Source organism: Antedon mediterranea, chromosome 6 (assembly GCF_964355755.1).
Source record: "Antedon mediterranea chromosome 6, ecAntMedi1.1, whole genome shotgun sequence".
NCBI classification, from domain to species: Eukaryota; Metazoa; Echinodermata; class Crinoidea; order Comatulida; family Antedonidae; genus Antedon; species Antedon mediterranea.
Window position 1 is genome coordinate 3395752 of NC_092675.1, and position 22289 is coordinate 3418040.

The 22289-nt window shown below is 32.8% G+C and overlaps 3 protein-coding genes across 4 annotated transcripts in view; 2 read left to right on the plus strand and 1 right to left on the minus strand.

Moving 5' to 3' along the window:
• The window catches only part of LOC140051727 (uncharacterized), a 39696-nt gene extending 27031 nt beyond the window's left edge, over positions 1-12665 (plus strand). Inside the window, exons 8-16 of the mRNA XM_072097022.1 lie at positions 8339-8440; positions 8643-8774; positions 9092-9298; positions 9481-9548; positions 9908-10111; positions 10311-10397; positions 11243-11372; positions 11760-11808; positions 12174-12665. Of these exons, the coding sequence (XP_071953123.1) occupies positions 8339-8440; positions 8643-8774; positions 9092-9298; positions 9481-9548; positions 9908-10111; positions 10311-10397; positions 11243-11372; positions 11760-11808; positions 12174-12252 (1058 nt within the window). The 3' untranslated portion in view covers positions 12253-12665. The remainder of the gene's footprint in view (positions 1-8338; positions 8441-8642; positions 8775-9091; positions 9299-9480; positions 9549-9907; positions 10112-10310; positions 10398-11242; positions 11373-11759; positions 11809-12173) is intronic.
• Positions 12666-13112: 447 nt separating this feature from the next.
• On the plus strand, positions 13113-15529 carry LOC140051866 (uncharacterized). The gene is made up of 2 exons (XM_072097196.1): positions 13113-13242; positions 13741-15529. The coding sequence occupies exon 2, from the start codon at positions 13771-13773 to the stop codon at positions 14320-14322; it is 552 nt and encodes a 183-aa protein (XP_071953297.1). The 5' UTR covers positions 13113-13242; positions 13741-13770; the 3' UTR covers positions 14323-15529.
• Positions 15530-15925: 396 nt separating this feature from the next.
• LOC140051117 (U3 small nucleolar ribonucleoprotein protein MPP10-like) lies at positions 15926-22246 on the minus strand. 2 transcript variants are annotated; one of them, XM_072096236.1, is made up of 11 exons: positions 22125-22246; positions 20871-21603; positions 20486-20655; positions 19888-20032; positions 19440-19581; positions 18728-18933; positions 18370-18477; positions 17908-18015; positions 16995-17225; positions 16837-16855; positions 16697-16789 (listed from the first exon to the last, which is right to left on the minus strand). In XM_072096236.1, the coding sequence occupies exons 1-11, from the start codon at positions 22199-22201 to the stop codon at positions 16779-16781; spliced, it is 1950 nt and encodes a 649-aa protein (XP_071952337.1). In that variant the 5' UTR covers positions 22202-22246; the 3' UTR covers positions 16697-16778. The 2 variants fall into 2 exon arrangements, with proteins under 2 accessions (XP_071952336.1, XP_071952337.1); XM_072096235.1 differs by having other exon boundaries at positions 15926-16855.
• Between the last annotated feature and the right edge of the window lie 43 nt (positions 22247-22289).

Here is a 22289-nt window from a genome sequence, read left to right on the forward strand (position 1 = left end):
ATGCGTCTTATCGGTGTGTACCTCCGCGACATCCGCAGGCCCCGGGCGAAGACAATCAAACAATCATTCCAATTTCTCCCATCATGATTTTTGCTAGTTAGTCAGTTCTGATTATTTCATAAAATATTTAGTTAAATTACATTTTTTATTAATAAATGCTCTATTAGGTTGTATTATACTCCAATTCTCGTTCATTCAATAATTGTCAAAAGTATCGTTGAGCAATGGCAAGAAAGATTGATTTGTTTTCGCCTTGTGATAAGGTTATTATATAAAGTCAGATTGAGTTGGTGGGAGGGTGTGGAGGAAGTGAGCAGTTAGAGTTGTAGAAGTAAATATTATCTAAGTCTAGCACTGGTGGTATTTGTTCTTCAAGGTTTTAATTTCCATTAATTTCTTTAATATTGGAAAGCAATATTTTAGATTCTGCTATAATCTCTTTGGATTGAGGGCGGGTAGTTGGTGATAATTAAAATAGATTGTACTACAATAAGAGATAATTTTTGCATTTTTCTTATATCCCATATTTTGTTTTTATTATGCTTTAAATGAAACAATATCGTGAAAAATGAAGAATTCATCTATTAAAATATTTTCTACCAAAATTATGGCAGAAAATAATTCAATCAAATAACAAATTTTTTAACAAATACTTTACTGTGAATTTTATTAAAATTATTTATAATAAAATTTGTAATCTTGTTGGTGACATCCGATCTTGATATTTTTCCCAACAGCGTTTATTCTGAAAACGTACGCGGTAGGCAAACCGGAAACTGGTCGTATAATGGGCGTCTACTTACATGATATACGCAGATGTCGGGCCAGGAAAGCCAATCAAACAAGCGAATTTACATACGTGATTCATACGTACAAGTGTTGAATGAGTTGTTTATTCATGGTTTCGTAGATTCGCAAGGTATTTCCACTGGGGAACTATGAACTGATTGTTAATATACGTCTATTATTTTTACATAATTTTTTATAATTTTTCAAAAATGTGGATTACAGTATTTGTTTCTAAAGAAAGACTGCATTACTGTATATTTAAATTCTCACTTTTTACAGTTGAACCATTATTAAAAGTAAACTTGGAGGAACCAATGAAGTGTCTCCTTAATAGAGGTGCACTCTGAATAGGGATTAACCAGTGTTATAAAACATATATTTACCCTTGTTTGTTTCATAGGAAAGTGTCTCCTTAATAGAGGTGCACTCTGAATAGGGATTAACCAGTGTTATAAAACATATATTTACCCTTGTTTGTTTTATGGGAAAGTGTCTCCTTAATAGAGGTGCACTCTGAATAGGGATTAACCAGTGTTATACAACATATATTTACCCTTGAATGTTTGTTTTATGGGAAAGTGTCTCCTTAATAGAGGTGCACTCTGAATAGGGATTAACCAGTGTTATACAACATATATTTACCCTTGTTTGTTTTATGGGAAAGTGTCTCCTTAATAGAGGTGCCCTCTGAATTGGGATTAACCAGTGTTATAAAACATATATTTACCCTTGTTTGTTTTATGGGAAAGTGTCTCCTTAATAGAGGTGCCCTCTGAATAGGGATTAACAAGTGTTATACAACATATATTTACCCTTGTTTTTTTATGGGAAAGTGTCTCCTTAATAGAGGTGCATTCTGAATAGGGATTAACCAGTGTTATACAACATATATTTACCCTTGTTTGTTTTATGGGAAAGTGTCTCCTTAATAGAGGTGCCCTCTGAATTGGGATTAACCAGTGTTATAAAACATATATTTACCCTTGTTTGTTTCATAGGAAAGTATCCCCTTAATAGGGTTGTTTACTGCCTTGGTGGTTTCCCAAAGGTTCTTGTATACGCCCAGGCTTATTATTAATCGCAACAGAGGTTGTCGACATGTGTTATAAAGATTTGCTGACGCAACCCCTAGACGGCATGTTGTCAAATAAATAAAATGAATACCCCATGATGCAACATAAACGGAAACATTCTTTTGATGAGATTGATCAGTGATATTCCATTTGGCCTGGTTCCAGCCTGGTGATTGGTAATAAAATAATGCTTCCTGTCACTATATTCGCTTACAATAGTACCTTCTGACACTATCAAACTTTATGTGACAAAAAAGTGGGATGTGCCTGAATATGGTAGTGATATGCCCATGATAGTAATATGACATCATCATGTCCATATATGGGCACATCACATTTTTTTGTCACATAAAGTTTGAAAGTGTAGACAGAGCTTAAGACCAAAACAAGAATGAAACTTCATTGTACCTTTCAAGCCTATACACGTCCTTTTAATATGTTTATTGTCAAATGTAAAAATTGTTGTGTGAAATACTGTATAGTAAAAAGTGTATTGTATTTATCTGTTTTGTTTTATAATGAAAAGAAATCAAACAAAAGAACAGATGTTTACTAGGAAGGCCAGTGTTTTAATTGTAAATTTGTTTGGCATTGTTGGTAAACATGAGGTAGTCCACATGTAATTGTAGTAGTTTTCCATTTTGTTGGAGTCTATTGAAAATATTGTTTCTGTAGTTGAACAACATTCTGGAATTATGTCTTTAGGCTAAAAGTAGCATAATAAAACTATAACTTAATAAATCAAAATGTTGATATACCATAACACATATTTTCAATTTTAACAGAAATAAAGAAACACCCACGTTTTCCGTAATATTGCCGAAATTAATCATGTGAAACGATAAAATGGAGAAAGTTATATGAATTTAAATAATTTTTAAAAAAAATGTTAGTAAAATGAATTAGTTAATTGTAAATATTGAAAAAATAGCACACCATAGTAACTATTTTTAAAAATTGGGATACAAAATATGTTTTTATAGTTTTTATTTAAATACAGTATTTTATAAATTCAAGTGATATGTTGCTTATAAATATACTCTGTTTCGTAAATATTTGTTTAAACTTTGAAGCAAAATAAATTGTTGAGAATGTGCAAAAAGTGGAAACTCTAGATTATTGGTCTTTTTTACCCAACAGTGTACTTTTATGTGAACTTTGCAGTTGAGATGACGGAAACGCGACGTTTGATCAGTGTCTACCTCCGTGATATACGCAAATTGCAACTACTCCAAGCGAATAAACGAGCTGAAGCGTTGTTGTTAGCGCACGGATTCGTAGAAGAACCATAAATTAGACCTAACTGTTGCTTGTGGTGGACTTTGTTGGTATATTTAGCTTTAAAAACATTGTAAAAGAAAAAAATGTTTTTGAACAAATGAGCGGAGGAATTTGTTGTTGAACGAATCATAAAGCTGTTGTTGGTGTAGACTGTATCTATCTGTATCTGTGAGAAAACAAGCTAACATTGTAGATGTTACCGCTTAAATTCTTTAAATACCTGTAACCATACATTTCAAGACAATTGTGGTTTAGACTTTTGTATCTGGTCTAAGAAAGACTTTAATATATTTAGTGTTTAATCCCCTATTTGATCATTTGTATAAAATGATGCTTTAATAAATATCGTATGCATTTTGTTGTTTGTATTGTACATGAACTTATGAGGAAACTATTATATTTAGGGTGATAAGTTGGTTGTCTGCTTGTTTTTTCAAAATGTTTGTAATATATGTTGTACTGATTGATTGATTATTTGATATAGATTGATTGTTTGGTTGGTTGGTTTGATTGATTAATTGATTGATTATTACTTGGTTATTCAATTGGCTGTTTGCTCAGTTGTTAAATCTGAATGTAGTTAACTCTCTCTCTCTCTCTGAAGGCCCTTCCATTTTAAAATTAAAACACCATAATTTCACCATTTCAAATCTCTAAACATTATATCTTTTTGAAATTTTATGATGGAAAACATTTAATTTTTATTATCATTACTTGCATTTTATATGGCTAATTTTACATACTGTACATTTGAGGATTTTCCGTTTGATTTGACATTTTTTCTTCACCATAAAATATAGATGGCTAATTTCATATCCAAACATACTTTTATATTTCATTTTCTTACATACATTTGAGGCTTTTCCATTTATTTGATATTTTTTTCTTCAGCATTCTTTCAAGATACATATGCAATAGACAAGATTGAGTCTCGTAGACTTATGGGATTCTACTTGCGAGATATACGTAAACAAGATGAACGCAAAACATTACGTGGACAGAAATTTGCTAAGAATACATACATCGCCAAAAATTATTTTCAGTGAATGATCGGCCAATGAGAGGCAAGAGTTACTATTTTTTATTTAAAACATTTATTATCGGTTCATAAAGCTAATTTTGAAGAAAAAAAATTAATACAAGATTTTAAAAATAAACAGTAAAGCAGTTATTTTTCTTCTTGTTTTCTCGGGAAAACATGTCAGCTAACGCATTGATAAATTATTCAGTGAAGAAACTACAATTTTTAATTATTTACTAAATGACGGCGTGAAGAGTTCAAGATGGCATTGATGGGGTGTGGTTTAGCACATTTTTGACATGTTATTTAGGTCTAGAGGAATGATGCTTTTGAAATAGTTCTACTGTAGTCATATCCTCATCACTTGGCAATATCTTTGTTATTTATTTGAACAATTATTGTTTCATTTTCAATTCTCAATTATGAATATGAGTATCATGGATGTACAAGTCATCCATTTTAGATTCATTTCCACCTAGGCACAGTTAATTTATTCAAACCTTCCAGCTTAGTTAACCTGGTACCTGCTTAAGAAGCTGTTTCTGGTTATATTGTAACATTTTAGGTGTAGTAGTATGTTTCTGGTCATTTTATCATGTTTGTTTTAATATTGGATTGCAATATTCTAAGCTTTTCAAGCTCTATTATTATATTCATTTTGGTTTTCCAATTTCATGATGACGTTTTCCACTGTTCATCTCTCAGTACCAGGAAGATATTGGGTGTGGTTCGGCACATTTTAACATTAAAAAATTGTACTGTTAGAACAATTTTATATGAAACACTAATGGTTTTCTATATTCAGAGGGATTTGCTAATCATATTTTGCTGATATCATATTTTGCTGATATCATATTTTGCTGATCATATTTTCGCTGTATCATTGTACCAATAAATACATGACTTTATTAACCATTTACAACCAAGTTCTTTGGAATGCTTAGGAGACCTTAAGAGTCATAATTTTAAAATCTGTAATTATGCTTTAAAAATTCCTACCGTAATTAGAAAGGTTTTTAAACTTTGTATGCAGGCCTACATAAAATGAGGATGTTGTTTAGATGTAAATTTGTATAATAATAAGAAACTGTAAACATATTTATTTTTTTAACAATAATGTGATTGTGTTAGCTGCCTGTAAATTTGTAATGATTATATTACTGTGGTTTGATCTGTTTTCTAATTTTGCTAAGTGCCTTATTAAAGGTTTATATAGTATATTGTTATAATTATTAATTTTGTATTTATTCCTTCTCCAGAATATCTGTATCGTATGTACAATGTCAGTTTCATACATACAGTGAAACTAATCGGCTTGCATCTCTGTAACGTAAAAAAATTGTTTCGCTTGAAAGCACGGAGACGAGAAGAGCAGTTAATTCAAGGACATTTTCCAGTTTAATAATTTTTGCGATCAAAATACTTGATTCTATAAAGCTACACTATCAAACTTTATGTGACAAAAAAATGTGATGTGTCCATATATGCCGACATGATGATGTCATATCAATACCATATTTAAGCATATCACTTCCATATTTGGGCATATCACTTTTTTTTGTCAAACTTGATAGTGTGGGCAGAGCTTAACATTGCATAGGATTAGGATTCTAGAAAAATTGTGATAAATATCTATTAACATTGTCTGTTGTTAAGTAACTTTATTAAAGTATCGGTATTTTAACTATGAATCACAGAACTGTAACAAATATCCGGTTGATTTTATTAAGGCCAAAAATAAAATAATTTTTTTGTTTATTATATATTATTTCTTTCTCCAGAATATCTGTACCGTTTGTACAATGTAAGTTTCATTCATACAGTGAAACTAATCGGCTTGCATCTCTGTAATGTTCAAAAAACGTATCAAAGAAAAGTACGCAGACGAGAAGAGCAGGTAATGCAAGGACTCATGCCAGTGAAAATTGTCTACAATATAAACTAAATATTCTATTATTAATTTGTTTGTCTCGATATTTCTTGTTGGTCTTCTGTGAGACATCAGTAAACAGTGCCTCTAATGTTTATTATTTATTGAATTATGAAATAAGATCAATATTTTTGTTTATTATTTAAACTGATCCGAACATCAGTACAAATCCATATTATTACAATATTCATTGCTAATTTAAAGCCTAAACTAAGTTTTAATTGTTGATAATTAATTTATGTAATTTATGAAAAATGTGTGTAAATAAATTATCTGTTTTATTTTTGCATTGTGTTTGTTTAATTTGTTGATTTGTATTATATTTTGTAAAATGTATCATTTGCCTGAATAAATAATAATAATAATAATAAAACTCAATTTTTATTTTTATATTGTTTTATGTGTTTATTTCTGTATGTAAAACAGTTTTGATTACAGAAAAAATACATATTCTCTGTATTAAAATGTATATGAATATAATTAATTGAACTTGAATCTTGTAGTTAGTTGAACTTACCCTAAAAATTGTGGCGGTGGTTCATGCTACTGAAAACCAGTCATTAAGGTTTTGCGATATTGGATGCAATAATTTATTAAACAGTCCTAATCTGTTTCATGAGTTTTGTGGGTTTATCAAGTCGTCCAACTCAATTGTGATTAGTTACTTTAAGAAAATTGTTTTCCAGTAAACTAAATAAGTAAATTAATCTATCACCAGTAATTAAACTATTAAAATTATTGCTAATAATTGTTTATTGCTAATAATTGTTGATTATGACCAATGTATTTAATGTGAATATGTAAAAATATGTGAATAAAACAGTAATTAAGCTGTTTTGGTAGAAAATAAGGTATAATTCTGAGCAATTGTAATACTGTACAAAATGTACAGTATATAGCATTTTAACCTTCCCGCATTCTCGTAAGACCACCTTTAGATGTACAGTAATATAAATATGTACACAATTGTAAACAGAAAGTAGACTATTCCCAAGAAAATGTTTAAAAATCTATTGAAGATTTTTTTTTTTTGCATTTCTATGTATTTAATATCTCAAAAGATAAGATAAACTTTGAATCATACTTCAGATTCATAGATGGATATACTAAAATCTCCGAGTTTATTCAGTTATTTGGGGGTGGGGGTGGGAGGGGGTGGGGGGTAGACTTGCATCTTTTGTTTTGTTTTAAGGAGCTTGGGGATTAAGGAGCTTGAGGAGTAGGAGCTTGGGGATTAAGGAGCTTAGGGATTAAGGAGCTTGGGGATTAAGCTCTCAACTACAACAAATTATTTTTTGTATGCATTAATATGTTTTATGATAATTTTATTGCTATGGTAATTTTAAACTATTTGATAATTATTTATCTAATTGTTAAAATTCTGAAATACTTTAAACTGGCCATTAAAATGTATTCATGTTTCAATTGTATTTATTTTTGTACATAATTGTTTGTAATGTTTCTTTTGTGAATAAAAATAGAAAGAATAAAGAGTGATAATTTACCTCATTTGTTTATTTTGAAATAGAAATTATTTTAAAATCTAAATGTTTAACATAAAGCAGTACAAACAAACAGTGCTAACTGATTCTCTGTACTCTAGAATTTCTAAAGTATCCATCGGCTAATTCTGTTTTTTATATGATGTGATGCATAATACAGGTGTAACATGTGGTGTGACACTGTATGTCACTGTTTTACAGAATTTGCCTATGATATTGTACACAGTATAATGTCATATGTGCAGATACAGTACAGAGGGGACAATGTTAGCACAGCAGGCATCACCAAAGTGATAAAGCATTATTGCAAAAATCACATTTTTATCGCGGATTATTAAACGTTCTTTTTAAAATCATTCTGTGAATTTGTTTATTGACAGCGAGTTGTACGATACATATTTGAGGTCAGATCTTGATGGTAAGTACTGTGGAATCTACGTACAGTAGAACTCCTTAGGCTGGCCCTATTAAGGGACACCCCTATCAAGAGGACACTTTATCATGAAACGAATGAGGTGAAATATACTTTAACACTAACTAACCTCTATTCAAGGGCCAGTCATTACTTAGAGGACAGTTCATTAGGTCCAAACGGTATAACATTTGTGGTAAATTTGTGTGGCAAAATAATTTCAACAAAGAATAACACCTATAAATAAAGACTATAACATTTCCCTTTTTACTCTCAAAAAAGCATGGATGGAAAACATTCTTTTGAATCATTTTTTGTTGGTTTCAACAGATGAATCCATCACACTACAAGATTTATCAGCTGCAAAGGAACTTCTTGAGTCTGATGACGAAGAAGAAGAGAATGAAGCCGACTGGATGCCACCTGGGAAAAGTAAGTACTAGATGAATAGGGGGTTACCACGGTGTACTAGTTTACACACAGCCACTGTCACAAACTCATCATATATTCACACTAGGCCCTCTGGGAGAACAGTCAAAGAGGCTACCCCAGTATAAAGAATAAATAATAATAATACTCGCATTACTTGTTGAATTAAGTAATAATAAAAAATAAAAAATGTGTTTTGGAATAGGAAGAAAGAAAATGAAGATATCTAAATCAATTAAAGCAGTTGAAGTTCCCAAGAGGAAAAAAGCAAAGAAGACAACGGAGATACCGGAGGATGATTATGATGAAGAAGAAGATGAAGATTATGTATATGAAGGTTGATCATATAGTCTTATCAATCACATACAGTCTAGAATTGTTTTTTTTTTTATTTATTTGTTTTTATTTCGACCGCGATTTTTGTCTGAAAATACAAACTCAAGTAATACACGTATGAAATGCCATATGTGCAAAAATATTTATATTTTTACTAATATTAAGAAAAAACTCCGTCTGGAGCCCAGACTATCTAGAGACAAGAAGCAGCTTGCAGTATTGTGTCTGCTGCCATCAACCTTATTCCTTCTTAGTGTCTCCTGATAGTGCGCATTTTGCCTCTTTTTAAAATTTATTTTACTCATTTTTCAAAATAAGGATCTGGCGAAGATGAAGATGAGGAGGAGGAGGATGATGAAGATGACAATGAATTTGTCTTGTACGAAGCAGAAGAAGCAAGTGAAGATGAAGAATCTGAAGTAGAGGAGGAGGAGGAGGAGGAACCGATGGAAGAACTAGAGTCTGAAGAAGAAGTACAAGTAAAGAAAACAAAAACAAAGAAAAAAGGAAAGAATAAGAAAAAAGGTATTGAAATTCAACAATTTATTTAAATTTACAATTGTTGGTTCATGATGTTAAATAAATATTCTTAATTTGTCTTTTATCATAGTCAAAAGAAAGTATGGTTTTCTATAAGAACTTATTCCTCCATGTACAATAATGACAACATGCATATAAAGCATTTTGTCATTCTCACTTTTTTTCAGATAAAAATGGAACAAAATCGAATGAAACATCAAAAGAAATAGGTTCTGAAAAGAAATGCACAAAAAATGTAAGTAAATATTGTGTTTATCCATACAGTGGTGAATACTGAATATGTTTATTTGACCTAAAGCTCTGTCTACACTATCAAATTAGTTTGAAAAGTGTGCCCAAATATGGTAGTTGTGTGCCCAAATATGGGCATCATGCATATCACTTTTTTTTTCACTTAAAGTTTGAAAGTGTAGATAGAGCTTAAGAAATGGTCTCCTTTTCCTCATCGATCCCTTATCAACATACAACGTCTCTTCCTTCCTTAATAAAAGAGCGAATTATTCTATTTATAGGGTTACATTTTGATCCACAAATACACAGCACTGCTGTTATTTGATTATTATTATTATTATTATTATTAAAATTGTTTTACAGAAGTCAACTGGCGACAACAAGGAAAACATTGAAAGGAAAGCCCTCGCAGAAACAAATATATTGACACCAAAACAAAAACTAAAACAATCACCAAAACAAACACCAAAACAAACCCCAAAACAAACCCCAAAATCAGAGAAAAAAACACCAAAAAGCCAAGTAAAGAAAGAAGACAGCAGTCCAGAAAAACAAAACAAAAAACAGGTAAGACCCAATTCACATGTATATAAATCTTACTGTAAAAAATATATTAAATTTTTAACTCGGTACATATGAAAGCATGTCTGTGTTACATCGATTTAAATCTTTGAACATGAATAATAATTGATAATATTAAGGAAATACTTAAATATTAACAAGAGTTGTGTATATATATAGTTATAGTGTTTGTTTTTTTAAACAGAAATCAACTCCACAAAAGTTAAAAGGTGGGACTACTATACTAGACTTGAAAGAAGGAGATGGCCCTGTTGCTAAGGCTGGGAAAAGAGTAAGAATAATATAACACAAAACTCAATCAATTACCAACACTCTGATAAGTGATAAGCGAGTGAGTGGTCGAGCGGTTAAGACAGTGGAACCGTAATTACGTAGCCATAACATCGGCAAGGGTTTGAGGCTCACTCGCTCCATGGTTCTGGTGGTAGAACGATTCTTCTCGGATAAGGACTATAAACCGTAGGTCCAGTGTACATATAGCTCATGCGCACTTAAAAGAACCTAGTACATCTTTCGAGACGAGTAGGGGGTTACCCCGGTGTACTAGTCCACACAAACACAGCCACTGTCACACACAGCCACTGTACAAATGTACTGTGCAAATTGGGACTGGACCGTTTTAGAGGTGTTTACCACCTGTTGGTTCAGATCCTTCACTAACTGAGTTAGTGAGAAGTCGAATACAAGATAATCGAGTATAAAAGAAATAAAAGTATATTTTTATTTTTATTCCTAAGTAAAGTGGAAATGATGATAATAGTTCCAATGATCTTGTAAATCAAATTTGTACCCCCCAGTGGTTGAAAGACTTCTGGCCAGTCCACTCTCCTCCTGCCAGCATATGCCTTTTATTGCCATTCCAAAGATATACACATCAATATGGCTTTTGTAAAGGCCAATTTACAATATAGGAGCCGTAACGGTAATAACAACAATGTTATTCGTTATGACCATTTACACACAATGTGGAGCGGACGGACGGTTTCCACTCAGAATAGATCATATTCTACGTGGGACGAGCTACGCGGTTGTTTTCCACTTACGGTTACTGCTCGTCTGTGTAAATTGGCCTTAAGGGAATAACATAACAATTGATAACAATTTTCTTTACCTCAGGTTTTTGTTCATTACCGAGGAACTCTCGCTTCAAGTCAAAAGCAGTTTGATTCCTGTACATCAGGCTCAGGTTTCCCATTCCGTTTGGGAAAGGGAGAAGTGATCAAAGGATGGGACATTGGAGTTGAAGGTAAATATCATAAATAAAAAAGTTTAATAATTGTTTTTGTATTCAACTGTTTATAATATTTTATTTAACAATTCAGCATTTTATGCTGCAATGTATTTTTTTTATGAATATGCTTATATGATTGAATAAAGATACCGCATATATATAATTAATAAATAAAGTTCTGTAAGTCTTGCTTTTCAAATTCAAACTAAACAAGAATTAAAAGAATACGCAGATACAGAGAGAGAGGCCCATGCACCCTGCCCTGGTTTGAAAGGTGAAAGAAAGAACAAATGGGGTTTCTGTGAAATGTTTCCACACCACCCCCTTTCCATACGTCCTGGAACCACCTCAGAAAAATGCAATATATCAGGAATATTGTATAGGTTTATTTTTATTTTGAAGGGATGAAAGTTGGAGGAAAACGGAAGATTACCATACCACCACATCAGGGGTAAGCAATTATTATAAAATTAAATAAAAAGGCAATTGGGCCAATACTTAATTCTTAATTCCATTATTTTTAGTACTATTTATTTTGGAAACTATGCATCTCAATCTTCTCTGACATAAAGCTCTGTCTACACTATCAAACTTTATGTGACAACAAAATGTAATGTGCCCATATATGAACATGGTGATGTCATATCACTACCATATTTGGGCATATCACTACCATATTTGGGCACATCACACTTTTTTTGGTAGGCCTAAATAGATGTAGAGGATAAGAACTCAGTGGTTAATTTTCGAAATTGTCATTCAACATTTGTTTCTTTAAAACATTCTGTTTTTACATATTTTTTTAATTTTCTGCAGTTATGGAGGTAGAAGAACGGGTCCAATTCCACCAAACAGTACCCTCATCTTTGAAGTAGAACTGAAAAACATCAAATAATAGAAGATTAAAGAGGATTTATCAACCAGATAGATTGATGTTTTATAAGGACTAAACCATCATGTTTCTAAGATTTTTACACTACTCTTGGAGATGGGCCTATTATAGTGTTAAGAAAAAAATCAACTAAATATATTAATTCCTCCAAATTAATTAAATGGTATTATAATAGCACAACCATTTTTCACTATAATATGCTTCTGATTGAAGAATGTTGTATTTACGAACGAAATAAAATAAAAGTAAAATTGCTTGACATGAGATATTATTTGTGAGTTTGTGAGAAGTAGGCTTGGTAAACAATGTTTGGCCTTAATAGGCCTAGTCAATGAGCACCTTGTTCTTTTCTTGAATACACGTATTATGGTGTGACTTTTTTGTATTTAAGATACCGTACTAAATTGTCTCCCAGTACAGAGAACCCATTACATTGTACGGTAAAATAAAAATATGCAGTACTATTTTAATAAAGCATGAGTTTTTTCTATGCATTCTTCTTTACTCACTGCGCTTTCATCATGCGCATTTATACGACACGCTGAAATCTACTTTCCCCGAATTTTACGTTACGTTTATAGTCTTCCACCGAAATCTACACCACAGTCTGGAAAAAGTTTTGGGCTTTTGTAAGGCCGCACCTACGAATTTTCGAATAATTACGCATCCCCGACTCATCCGTATTTTATATTACAAAAGGGGGCGAGGGCTAGCCCGATAACATCTTTGCCCCCAACGTTACCAAAGAACTTATAACATATAAGCAAAGAACTTATAAGTTCTTTGATATAAGTTCTTTGACGTTACGTATTAAAATTGTTTACAAAAAACTTTCGCGTAAAAAGCGTGAAGCGCGCGTAAGACGCGGACGCGCCTCTTTCGGAGAGAAGTGTTTTGGTTGTGACTTCGATTACGACGGACTAATTTTTAGGATGTAGCCGGCCTAGTAATTATAGTAACTTGCTGTACAGTAACTCTCTACCACAGTGACATGTAAGCTAAATAGAATATTAATTTTTTAAGTTAATTAAGTTTTCAATAAATATTTATTTCATTAATACTGTAACTAATAGTAGCTTGTTTGCGGCCAGTGGCACAGAGATGATGCGGACTCAAACGACTAGTGACATGACGTACCGTATAATGTGCAGTTGAAATTGTGAATCATTTTAAATTTCTCACACGTCGTACGCGCGCGTCAACCACTTCCGTGATATATACTCTGGTTAGTGTACTGTATAAGTAGGCTAAGTGGCCCTAATTATTCTTCTTTGTTTTAAATTTAATTATACCAAACTTAACTACTACTATAAAAATGCAAAGACGTGAGAGAAGTTCCGTATCGCTTCCAAGCAACAAAAAAGGAATTATGACTCATGAGTAGGCCTATAGGCCTAGCCTATATAATAGGCTATACCATAATTATTCTCAAACTGATCATAGGCCTATTATAGTTTTAGTCCTAATACTTATTTTTATTAATTGGCGTAGGTAGTAGTGACTTTCAGTTGGGAGGTCGGGATGGCGAAGGATAAAAGTAACACACGAGAGAATTCCCGAACAAACGATATATCATGGAATAGTCGAATTGCACGATTTTTTAGCCAACGATTTTCACGTCTGAACTCAGAAAGTGACGAAGCAAATGCTGCTAAGAACACCAGCCGCAGCTTAAGTGACAGGAATACTAAAGACAGATTCACTAATGTATCTACCGCCAAACGGTCACTGAATTTTAGACAAACGTGTTCACACAATATGAAGAAAGTCGTCATCATCCACGACGGCTATCCATCAAGCCCTGAAAGACATTCAAGAAAGGAAAGGTTCCCTCAATCTGCAAACGGTGCTCCTAGAAGGACTCTTAATATACAATCAGTGCCCACCATAATCGAAGAAGAAGAAGAAGAAGAGTGTCCTGATTCCGTGAAGAGTGGAATCACTCCGACTGAAAAACGAGTTAGAAGGAGTGGATTCCTCCGTAACCATTCACATGGGCAGATATGGGATGCACGTGTGACTTCTTGTCAACAATGCAAGGACATTCCACGGCAGCAGTCACAACTCGACTAACTGTTGTACTGACTCTTTTTATAAAAAGTAATACTGATCTTAGTTTCTTTTACTATTTATGATAGAAACTATCATCATATTACAACAAACTTAATTCAATCTACATTGTAATGTTTTATTTGCGATTGTTTATTATGGCATAATGTGGAGCTGCGCGGTTGGTTGTTACCACCACCGCGGCGTCATCACTGGACAACTGTGCTTGCTTAGAGAAACAGGTTGTTATAATATATAATGTGAGCAGTTTCTCCTCTTCATTAAAGATGTATTGTCCCCCCAAAACATGAAAAATGAAGATTAATTAAATCAGACTTTGAATATGTTATTTTGTAGTTTTAATAAAGAATCACTTCTATAGAAAAAAAAACAAAACAAAATGTTTTCACTTATAAAATGACAAAATAAATGGTTAAATTCAACCAAAAATCCATTGGCTGGCAGCCAATTTGACCATTTTTTGCTTAAATTACATTTTTTTCAGGTAAATACATTTTTTTTCGATCCAATTTTTGGTCTAAGTTGATAACTATTATGTTAATATTCAACAAAAAATGTTAAGAATTATTCATTCAGGGGGACAATACATCAATAAATTACAAAAACAACTGTGTGTTTATATCAAGGTACTACTACTACAAATTAATGCGTCACACATCTCGATTAGAAACGATTATAAAGTTTCGTGTAGTTTGTTTGTTTGTTTATTTTAAAATGAAATCGGAACTTAAAATACGGTATTTATTATAGATAATATATATATATATTTAAGTGATTATTATTTATAATTAAATTATTGTATGCAAAGCTAGTGTTATGATTTTAATGATTGGAAATTACAGGCCACGCCTAAAGTTTTTTAGTTTCCTGATATAAATTATTTATTGGCAACTCAATCCACATCGTTATAAATATAATCTATATATTCACAGTAGTTTAATCATAATTATATTAATAAAATATTATAACATGTGATTTCAAGGTTTATTGATTGATGACAATAAATTTAAAGTAATTTTCAATTTTTGAGAGCCGGTGTTTTTTAGCCAGTAAATAGAACAAATTTATAACGGCCGCGAACAATTTTATTTTGGCATATGCGTGCTCAATTATTATACTTAGAAACTAAAAATTCGTGGCAATATCTACGTCACGTACGTACATATGATACGCCGATTATAGTCTTTTGAAGAGTTTATTGTCTTTCTTTCTTGTTTGTTCTTTTTCAAATACATAAAATCAAAACTAAAGACAAAAGACCAAAAAAAAAAGCTTTCGCTTATCGAGTTTTGGCCTTTAAAATAAATAAAACTTAAACTAGAACGTATATCATTTCTGAGAAAGAAAAATCTGAAGAAAATTAATTACATAAATGAAAATGAATAACTCACTGGCATTATCAATATGAATATGAAATAAGTAATAGAAGAATATTATACACATTTTTTGTTTGTTTTTTAAATAGAAAAAAACTAGAAAAAAAACTAAGTATCATAGGCCTATAAGGTTATTAAATGTTCTTTGACTTTGATGGCAAATTATGTTCTAAATGAAATTGACTTAATATTAAACTGGGAGTTTATTCCAGAGTTTGGGACCTTGGTATGTTATATTGGTTTTAGATAGAGTCGTACGGCAAAAGGGGATCGAGAGATTAAACGGGTCATTAAATCGGGTGTTAAATGGATGGTTTACATAGTTAAAGTATAGTATAGGCCTAATATGATGAGTTATGTGACGACAGGCGACATTTGGCATACAGAAGGCCTATGTATCGGCGATATAAAGTCTGCTTCTGAAAGCCAAGACGAATGTTTAAACATACCCACTAATAAGATTACATATTTAGTGACAGGTCACCTAAGATGAGGTGTTTAGTTAAGCGTGGCTTCCACTAGTGACGCAACGTACGGTACGCAACCTAACACACCCGACAATAGTGATGCAAACATCGCAGGTTTGATTTCACGCAGGCGGGGGCAAACACAATTATTGGAAGGGCATTTTCTTACGTTGCGTATCTAGTGTGAACCAAGCTTAACTTATGGCCATGTCACAGCCTATGCCGTCGACGTATATGCGGAATATACGCCACGCTGGCATGCGCGCTATAAATAGCCTACGTACGTTACGTACATGAGCAACGTATGTGTCTTAAACATATTTCCACTTATATTATACTTGACTGTATTGTTGTTTTATTCGTCACAAAACATGATTGTCAGCCACCATAATAATTTTAAAATGCTATTCATCAGCGAAAAACAATAAACACTTCATTACCAATTCATTTTTAAATATTTATTATGAATCAGCTTTAACATATAAAGCATTGACGATTTGAAACCAATATTAGTAAAATTTAATTTACGTCCTCTGTATAAATCTAAAGTTTTAATTTCTTGGCAGACACCATGGACGAATCACGTTTCGTTGACCGTTTCTTTGGCCCATGTATCTCAGTTTGAACCTCTTCCTGAAGTCTTGTGAAGAATGTCTTTGAAGAGGTCAATGAACTCTTGTTACCAGATTTATCCTAAAAAATATAAATGTATTTATGAAATTTAATAAAAAGTTCCCACTTGTCATTACGCAATACAGCACTTTGCGTCAATACGTCGTTGCGTTCTAGTGGGAACCACGCTTAAACTAAAAATGATTTTAAATTCAAATACCTTTACAATCTTTGTTGTTTTTGAAAATCCTTTAGCCTTTTTCTGAAGCTCTTCCATCGATGCTTTCTGAGACAACTGATCCACCTTCCCTGCGTTGATCTTCTCCTGTAGCCTCTTCTGTTTAGAGAGTGCCTTGATGTGTTGCCGCAACTTTTTCTTTCGTCTGGATCGCTTCTTATCAGTTTCTGACATTTCTTCTTTAGATTTTATTTCACCACTTCCAACTTTCATCTTAAAAAAAACCCCATAAAACTTTATAGTCGATGGAAAATATGGGTGTATGCTTAGTGGAAACAAGTGCGTATGCTTAGTGGAAACAAGGGCGTATGCTTAGTGGAAACAAGGGGCAGATGCTTAGTGGAAAACAGGGGCGTATGCTTAGTGGAAAACAGGGGCGTATGCTTAGTGCAAAACAAGGGGCGTATGTTTAGTGGAAACAAGGGGCGTATGTTTAATGGAAACAAGGGCATATTCTTAGTGGAAACAAGTGCGTATGCTTAGTGGAAACAAGGGCGTATGCTTAGTGGAAACAAGGGGCGTATGCTTAGTGGCAACAAGGGCGTATGTTTAGTGGAAAACATGGATGTATACTTTGTGGAAACAAGGGGCGTATGCTTAGTGGAAACAAGGGGCGTATTCTTATTGGAGACAAGGGGCGTATGCTTAGTGGAAACAAGGGGCGTATGCTTAGTGGAAACAAGGGCGTATGCTTAGTGGAAACAAGGGGCGTATGTTTAGTGGAAACAAGGGGCGTATGCTTAGTGGAAACAAGGGCGTATGCTTAGTGGAAACAAGGGCATATGCTTATTGGAATAACCTGTGCATAGTGGAAAACACAAGTGGAAAAGGGGCTTAAATGCTTAGTTGAAAACAGACATAAAATAGGGGCTAAAGACAAAAGACAACGGCAAACCTTCAGTTCTTCTGGAGCTAACAGATCAGAATCATTAACCGTTACTGGAGCAACATCCTCAAGAGATATAGAAGGTATATTATGAACAATCTTAATCTCAGGTAATGGCTGAAAAATAAATACAAAAGAACAACAAATAAATATAAAATGTATTAAGTGTTAAGTCGATTAAATGAGGTAAATATATTAGCTGAATATTTTGCATAATAGTACATCAATTAATACATAAACCAACCAGTGGTGTCTAGATAAACTTAAAAGTTTGAGAGAGTTGATATCAAAAGTAAAAATTCTTCCAAACACACCACATACAAAATGCCAGCGTGACGCCTCAGTGCCAGGCAATGTGAAGGGGATATTATAGGCTATTGTTAAGGTCCATTTACAATAGGATGATCATACTAGTGTTAATGGGACTTTAGTGTATTCAGGTAAACTAGCCATGAAATGAAAATGACTTACTGGTTTTGGGATATAGTGAAAGTTTGAAAGTGCATCTAATTTCACAAACAAAGACTGCATCATCTTACGAATCTCAACGTGTTCTTTATTTTCTTCTTCCTTCTTTTCCTGATAAAATAACATTATCAAAATTGTTATTGAAGGTCATTTCTCTGAAGTAATTCAATTGGTAGGGTTTTTAGCCAAACGCAGTGATAACAACCAGAGCTAAAGCGGACTAGAACATTAGGTTTTTGCACACAAGTCAGATGTGTTTATTGGTCAGATATTTTGACTGTGATTTGAGTTTAAAGTTGTCCCCATAATGGTCTCCCCATAATAGAGGTTACACTGTATACATTTACTATTTATTCTTTACCCGAGTTTGTTTTAAATATTCCTCTTCGTATATAGCACTTAGACTACTTTTACTTTTCTCCTGGTCAAGTGTTACTCGTTTCTTAAACTCATACGCTTCTTCTTTTGGTTTTACTTTCCTCTCCACATCATCCCATGCCTTGTCCTTTATTCGTTGGGTTATCAGTTCTTCTAAAGTTTGTGTAGTTTCCTCGGTAATAATGGGAGCTGTAGAGTAAGGATTTTACTTTATTCACGATCATAACTATGTGTAAAACCAGACTTGCATTCTGCAAGATAGATATTCCGGGCTGACCCAATGCTGCCTGGTTTTGCAAGAGTTGACTTTAATAGTTTTAAGCACCGTGTTTTATTGTTAAGTGACTACCCACTGTGCTGGATGTATGCAATAAACTGATCTTCCTTCACAAGGTCATACACTGCTATTAACTTCACTATAACAGTGCACATCACCATCCAATAGCTAATTATCTATAATTAATTAATATATTTCATAAGCAAACAGTAATATCCACAAATAAAAACATCTTTATAGTTCACTCTCTACCCCATATGCTCCGATTTCTAGCGCCTTCAACCTCTCATTCTAGTAACCAAATAAACTCTCTAAATGCTTGTCCCTAGTAGTCCAAACCTGGTATGCACTAAGATGTACCAAAACTATTGAACTAAAATAAAGTTACAGGCACAAGTTACAAGTAAATTCATAGTACCTGGATTAGTGGTGACGTCAAATTGAATATCTTCTGCCAACAAACTGTTCTCAGGTCGTTTTAACGCCGTCGTTTCTCCCGACATTTGCCATGGTTTTTCTGAAAGATTCGCCTTTTCTACCTCTGCAATTTTCTGTCTCAGCTAAAAAAAAAATCAGACAATTTTTTTTTTAGAATGCAAGGTAAGTTTTTAAACACATCAGTCATCCTTAAACACCGATATCAGCTTTCTTCTGTGACCACTTTTATTAATATAATTGAATAAAAGGAAAAACTCTTTCATCAATCAATATACTGGGCCCATTGCAGCAGTGATGCGCTTGTAAAAGAAGATAATTGTAACTTATTAGGTGAGGCAAAATACATGGTACACAAACTAATTTTACGAGATTTTTGGGAGTTTGCAAAGCTTTGGTGAAAGTTTAATGAATGTGAAAACCATACCAACCTTCTGTTGTCTTCTTTCGTGGCCAGATAGGCCTTTGTCTTCCTTACTACTACCCAGAATATCTTTGATATCTTCTCCATCACTATCATCATCCTCATCATCATTTTTCACAGTTTTTTTCCTGTTTTGCTTAAAATATATTTCACTATAGGAAAAAACATTCAGATTATATAAAAAAGTGCCCACTTTAAAGACAATTATACATTTTTTTGCATTTATAGTTTTTTTTTACTACGAAATAGGTTTTTTTATAACATAATAATATTGAGAGTTTATTTTACACACACAAAAATAAACCATGTTCTTGTCTGTTTATTGAAGGTTTAAAGCTCTGCCTACACTATCAAACTAGTTTGACAAAAAAAAGTGTGATGTACCCAAATATGGTAGTTATAATGCTTCATCATGTCCATATAAGGGCACATCACATATTTTTTTGGCACATAAAGTTTGATAGTGTAGAAAATGCTTTAGTGTTAAAACATATACTTTCTCTTTGTTTTCTGAAAGTGTCCTGAATATGGGTGTCCAAAAGGGGGGTCTACTTTATTGTAAATTAGAATGCGACAATTATTTGCAATATTGATATATTTCATACGTTTCATCTTCATCTTCTAGATTTGTTCCCCAGTTTTCTTCTTCTTCTTCCTCCTCCTCCAATTCATCTTCCTCATCCTCTTCACCCTCCTTCTCATCTTCATCACCATTTTCATCATCTTTGAAATAATCTTTATAATGAAGTTCTCGTGCACTTTGTATATTTGGTTCCTGTAATGAAATAAAAAGCCATTTTAAAGACATACACTATATAAAACATTTTTCTTTACTATTTTTATTTATTATTTTAAGCTCAAATCAATATTAATTAAATTATTGTTTATGATAGATTAACAAATACAGGATACGTACTAGAACAACTAATATTTAAATTTTCAAATTGGAAACTGTGGGAACAAAGTTGAGTTGACCGTTTAAATACTCACATTATCAAGGTCTAGGCTTCCTTCCTCATCCTCATCATCCGATGGAATATCTTCCCAATAATCTACATCTTCTGAGTCGTCTTCTTCATCATCTTCAATCTTATGTTTCCTTGCTTCTTTAGCATCCTCTATTTCCAGAAATTTCTCCATCTGCGATAACTTAAAGAACTGATCATCAACTATTGAAGGAGTCACTTTTATTTTCATTTGTTGTTTAAGATTTTTCTTCTTACTCTTTCTCGTGCTTGTTGATGCTTCTACAATATCAAAATCAAGCTCATCTTCATCATCATGTTCAACTTCTTGTAGCTCTTTTAATTTATTATCAAGTAGTTCTTCCTCACTATCAATAAACTCTTCGTCTTCTTCATTAATACTTTCCAACTCTTCCTCATCCTCTCCAGTAATATCTCCACCTTCAGAAACGTCCTCATCCTCTCCAGTAATATGTTCATCTTCAGAAACGTCATCATTAAATGTGTTCTTTGATGCATGACCAACCAATTTTAACCGTTTTCCGGCAGCTAACACTTTTGCAACTCGCTTCAAATGAACCTGAAGGGCTGGTGTATTATGCAATTCAATTTGCTGCCAAATTTGTTCATCATCAAAGTTCTCTATTGTCAGTTCCTTTAATGGTCCAGTTTGAATGTCCTCCGGTTCATTTTGTTTACACAGTTCAAATAATTGTTTTGTCAGATTTGTAAAAATTGAATGATTCTTTTCATGATATCTGTAAAAAATAATCAGTCGCACCCCAATTATAAGTTAAAAACACTAGGCTTACTACTCTACTTATATCCTGGGCTTTATTAATAATAAATATTGTACGTCCGTTAAATCTTTTTTAGGACTGTAGGGTGGGCTTCTTTTCAAGAAGATGGGGTACTTTTTTTTAAGATTACTTTTGCTAACTCTAAAGAGGGTGGCTTCTTTTTAAAGTGACTGCTATATATTAATGAGTGTAAATTTTTTTTGACATCTACTGCAAATTATAGGCCTACATTAGCTTTCAAGGTAATTCAAGGTAATTTAATGAAGCACGGTTACACGGTGAAATAATTAGACCCAACGTATCTTTCACTTGGTTAATATATTATTAAGGGACGGGCCCAAACGACCAAACATCCAGTCACCATACAATATTTTGGCATTTGCTGGTGGTTGCGATACTCTACTGGATAGGCCTACAATTTAAGACGCTACTATTTAGCTAGCATAACAAATAATACCATAAATTATATTTTCACATACGCTACAAACTGTTCTGGTTTTGACGTTGCAGCATTAAATACGTTAGCAATACTTTGAAGTTCATTATTTAAAGCCATTCTGTGTTTTTTTCTGACAACGTTCTCATACTCTCTGGAAACACATGTGTTTTGTGTGTGTTGAAAAAACATGTTCCCCGCCCTCTAT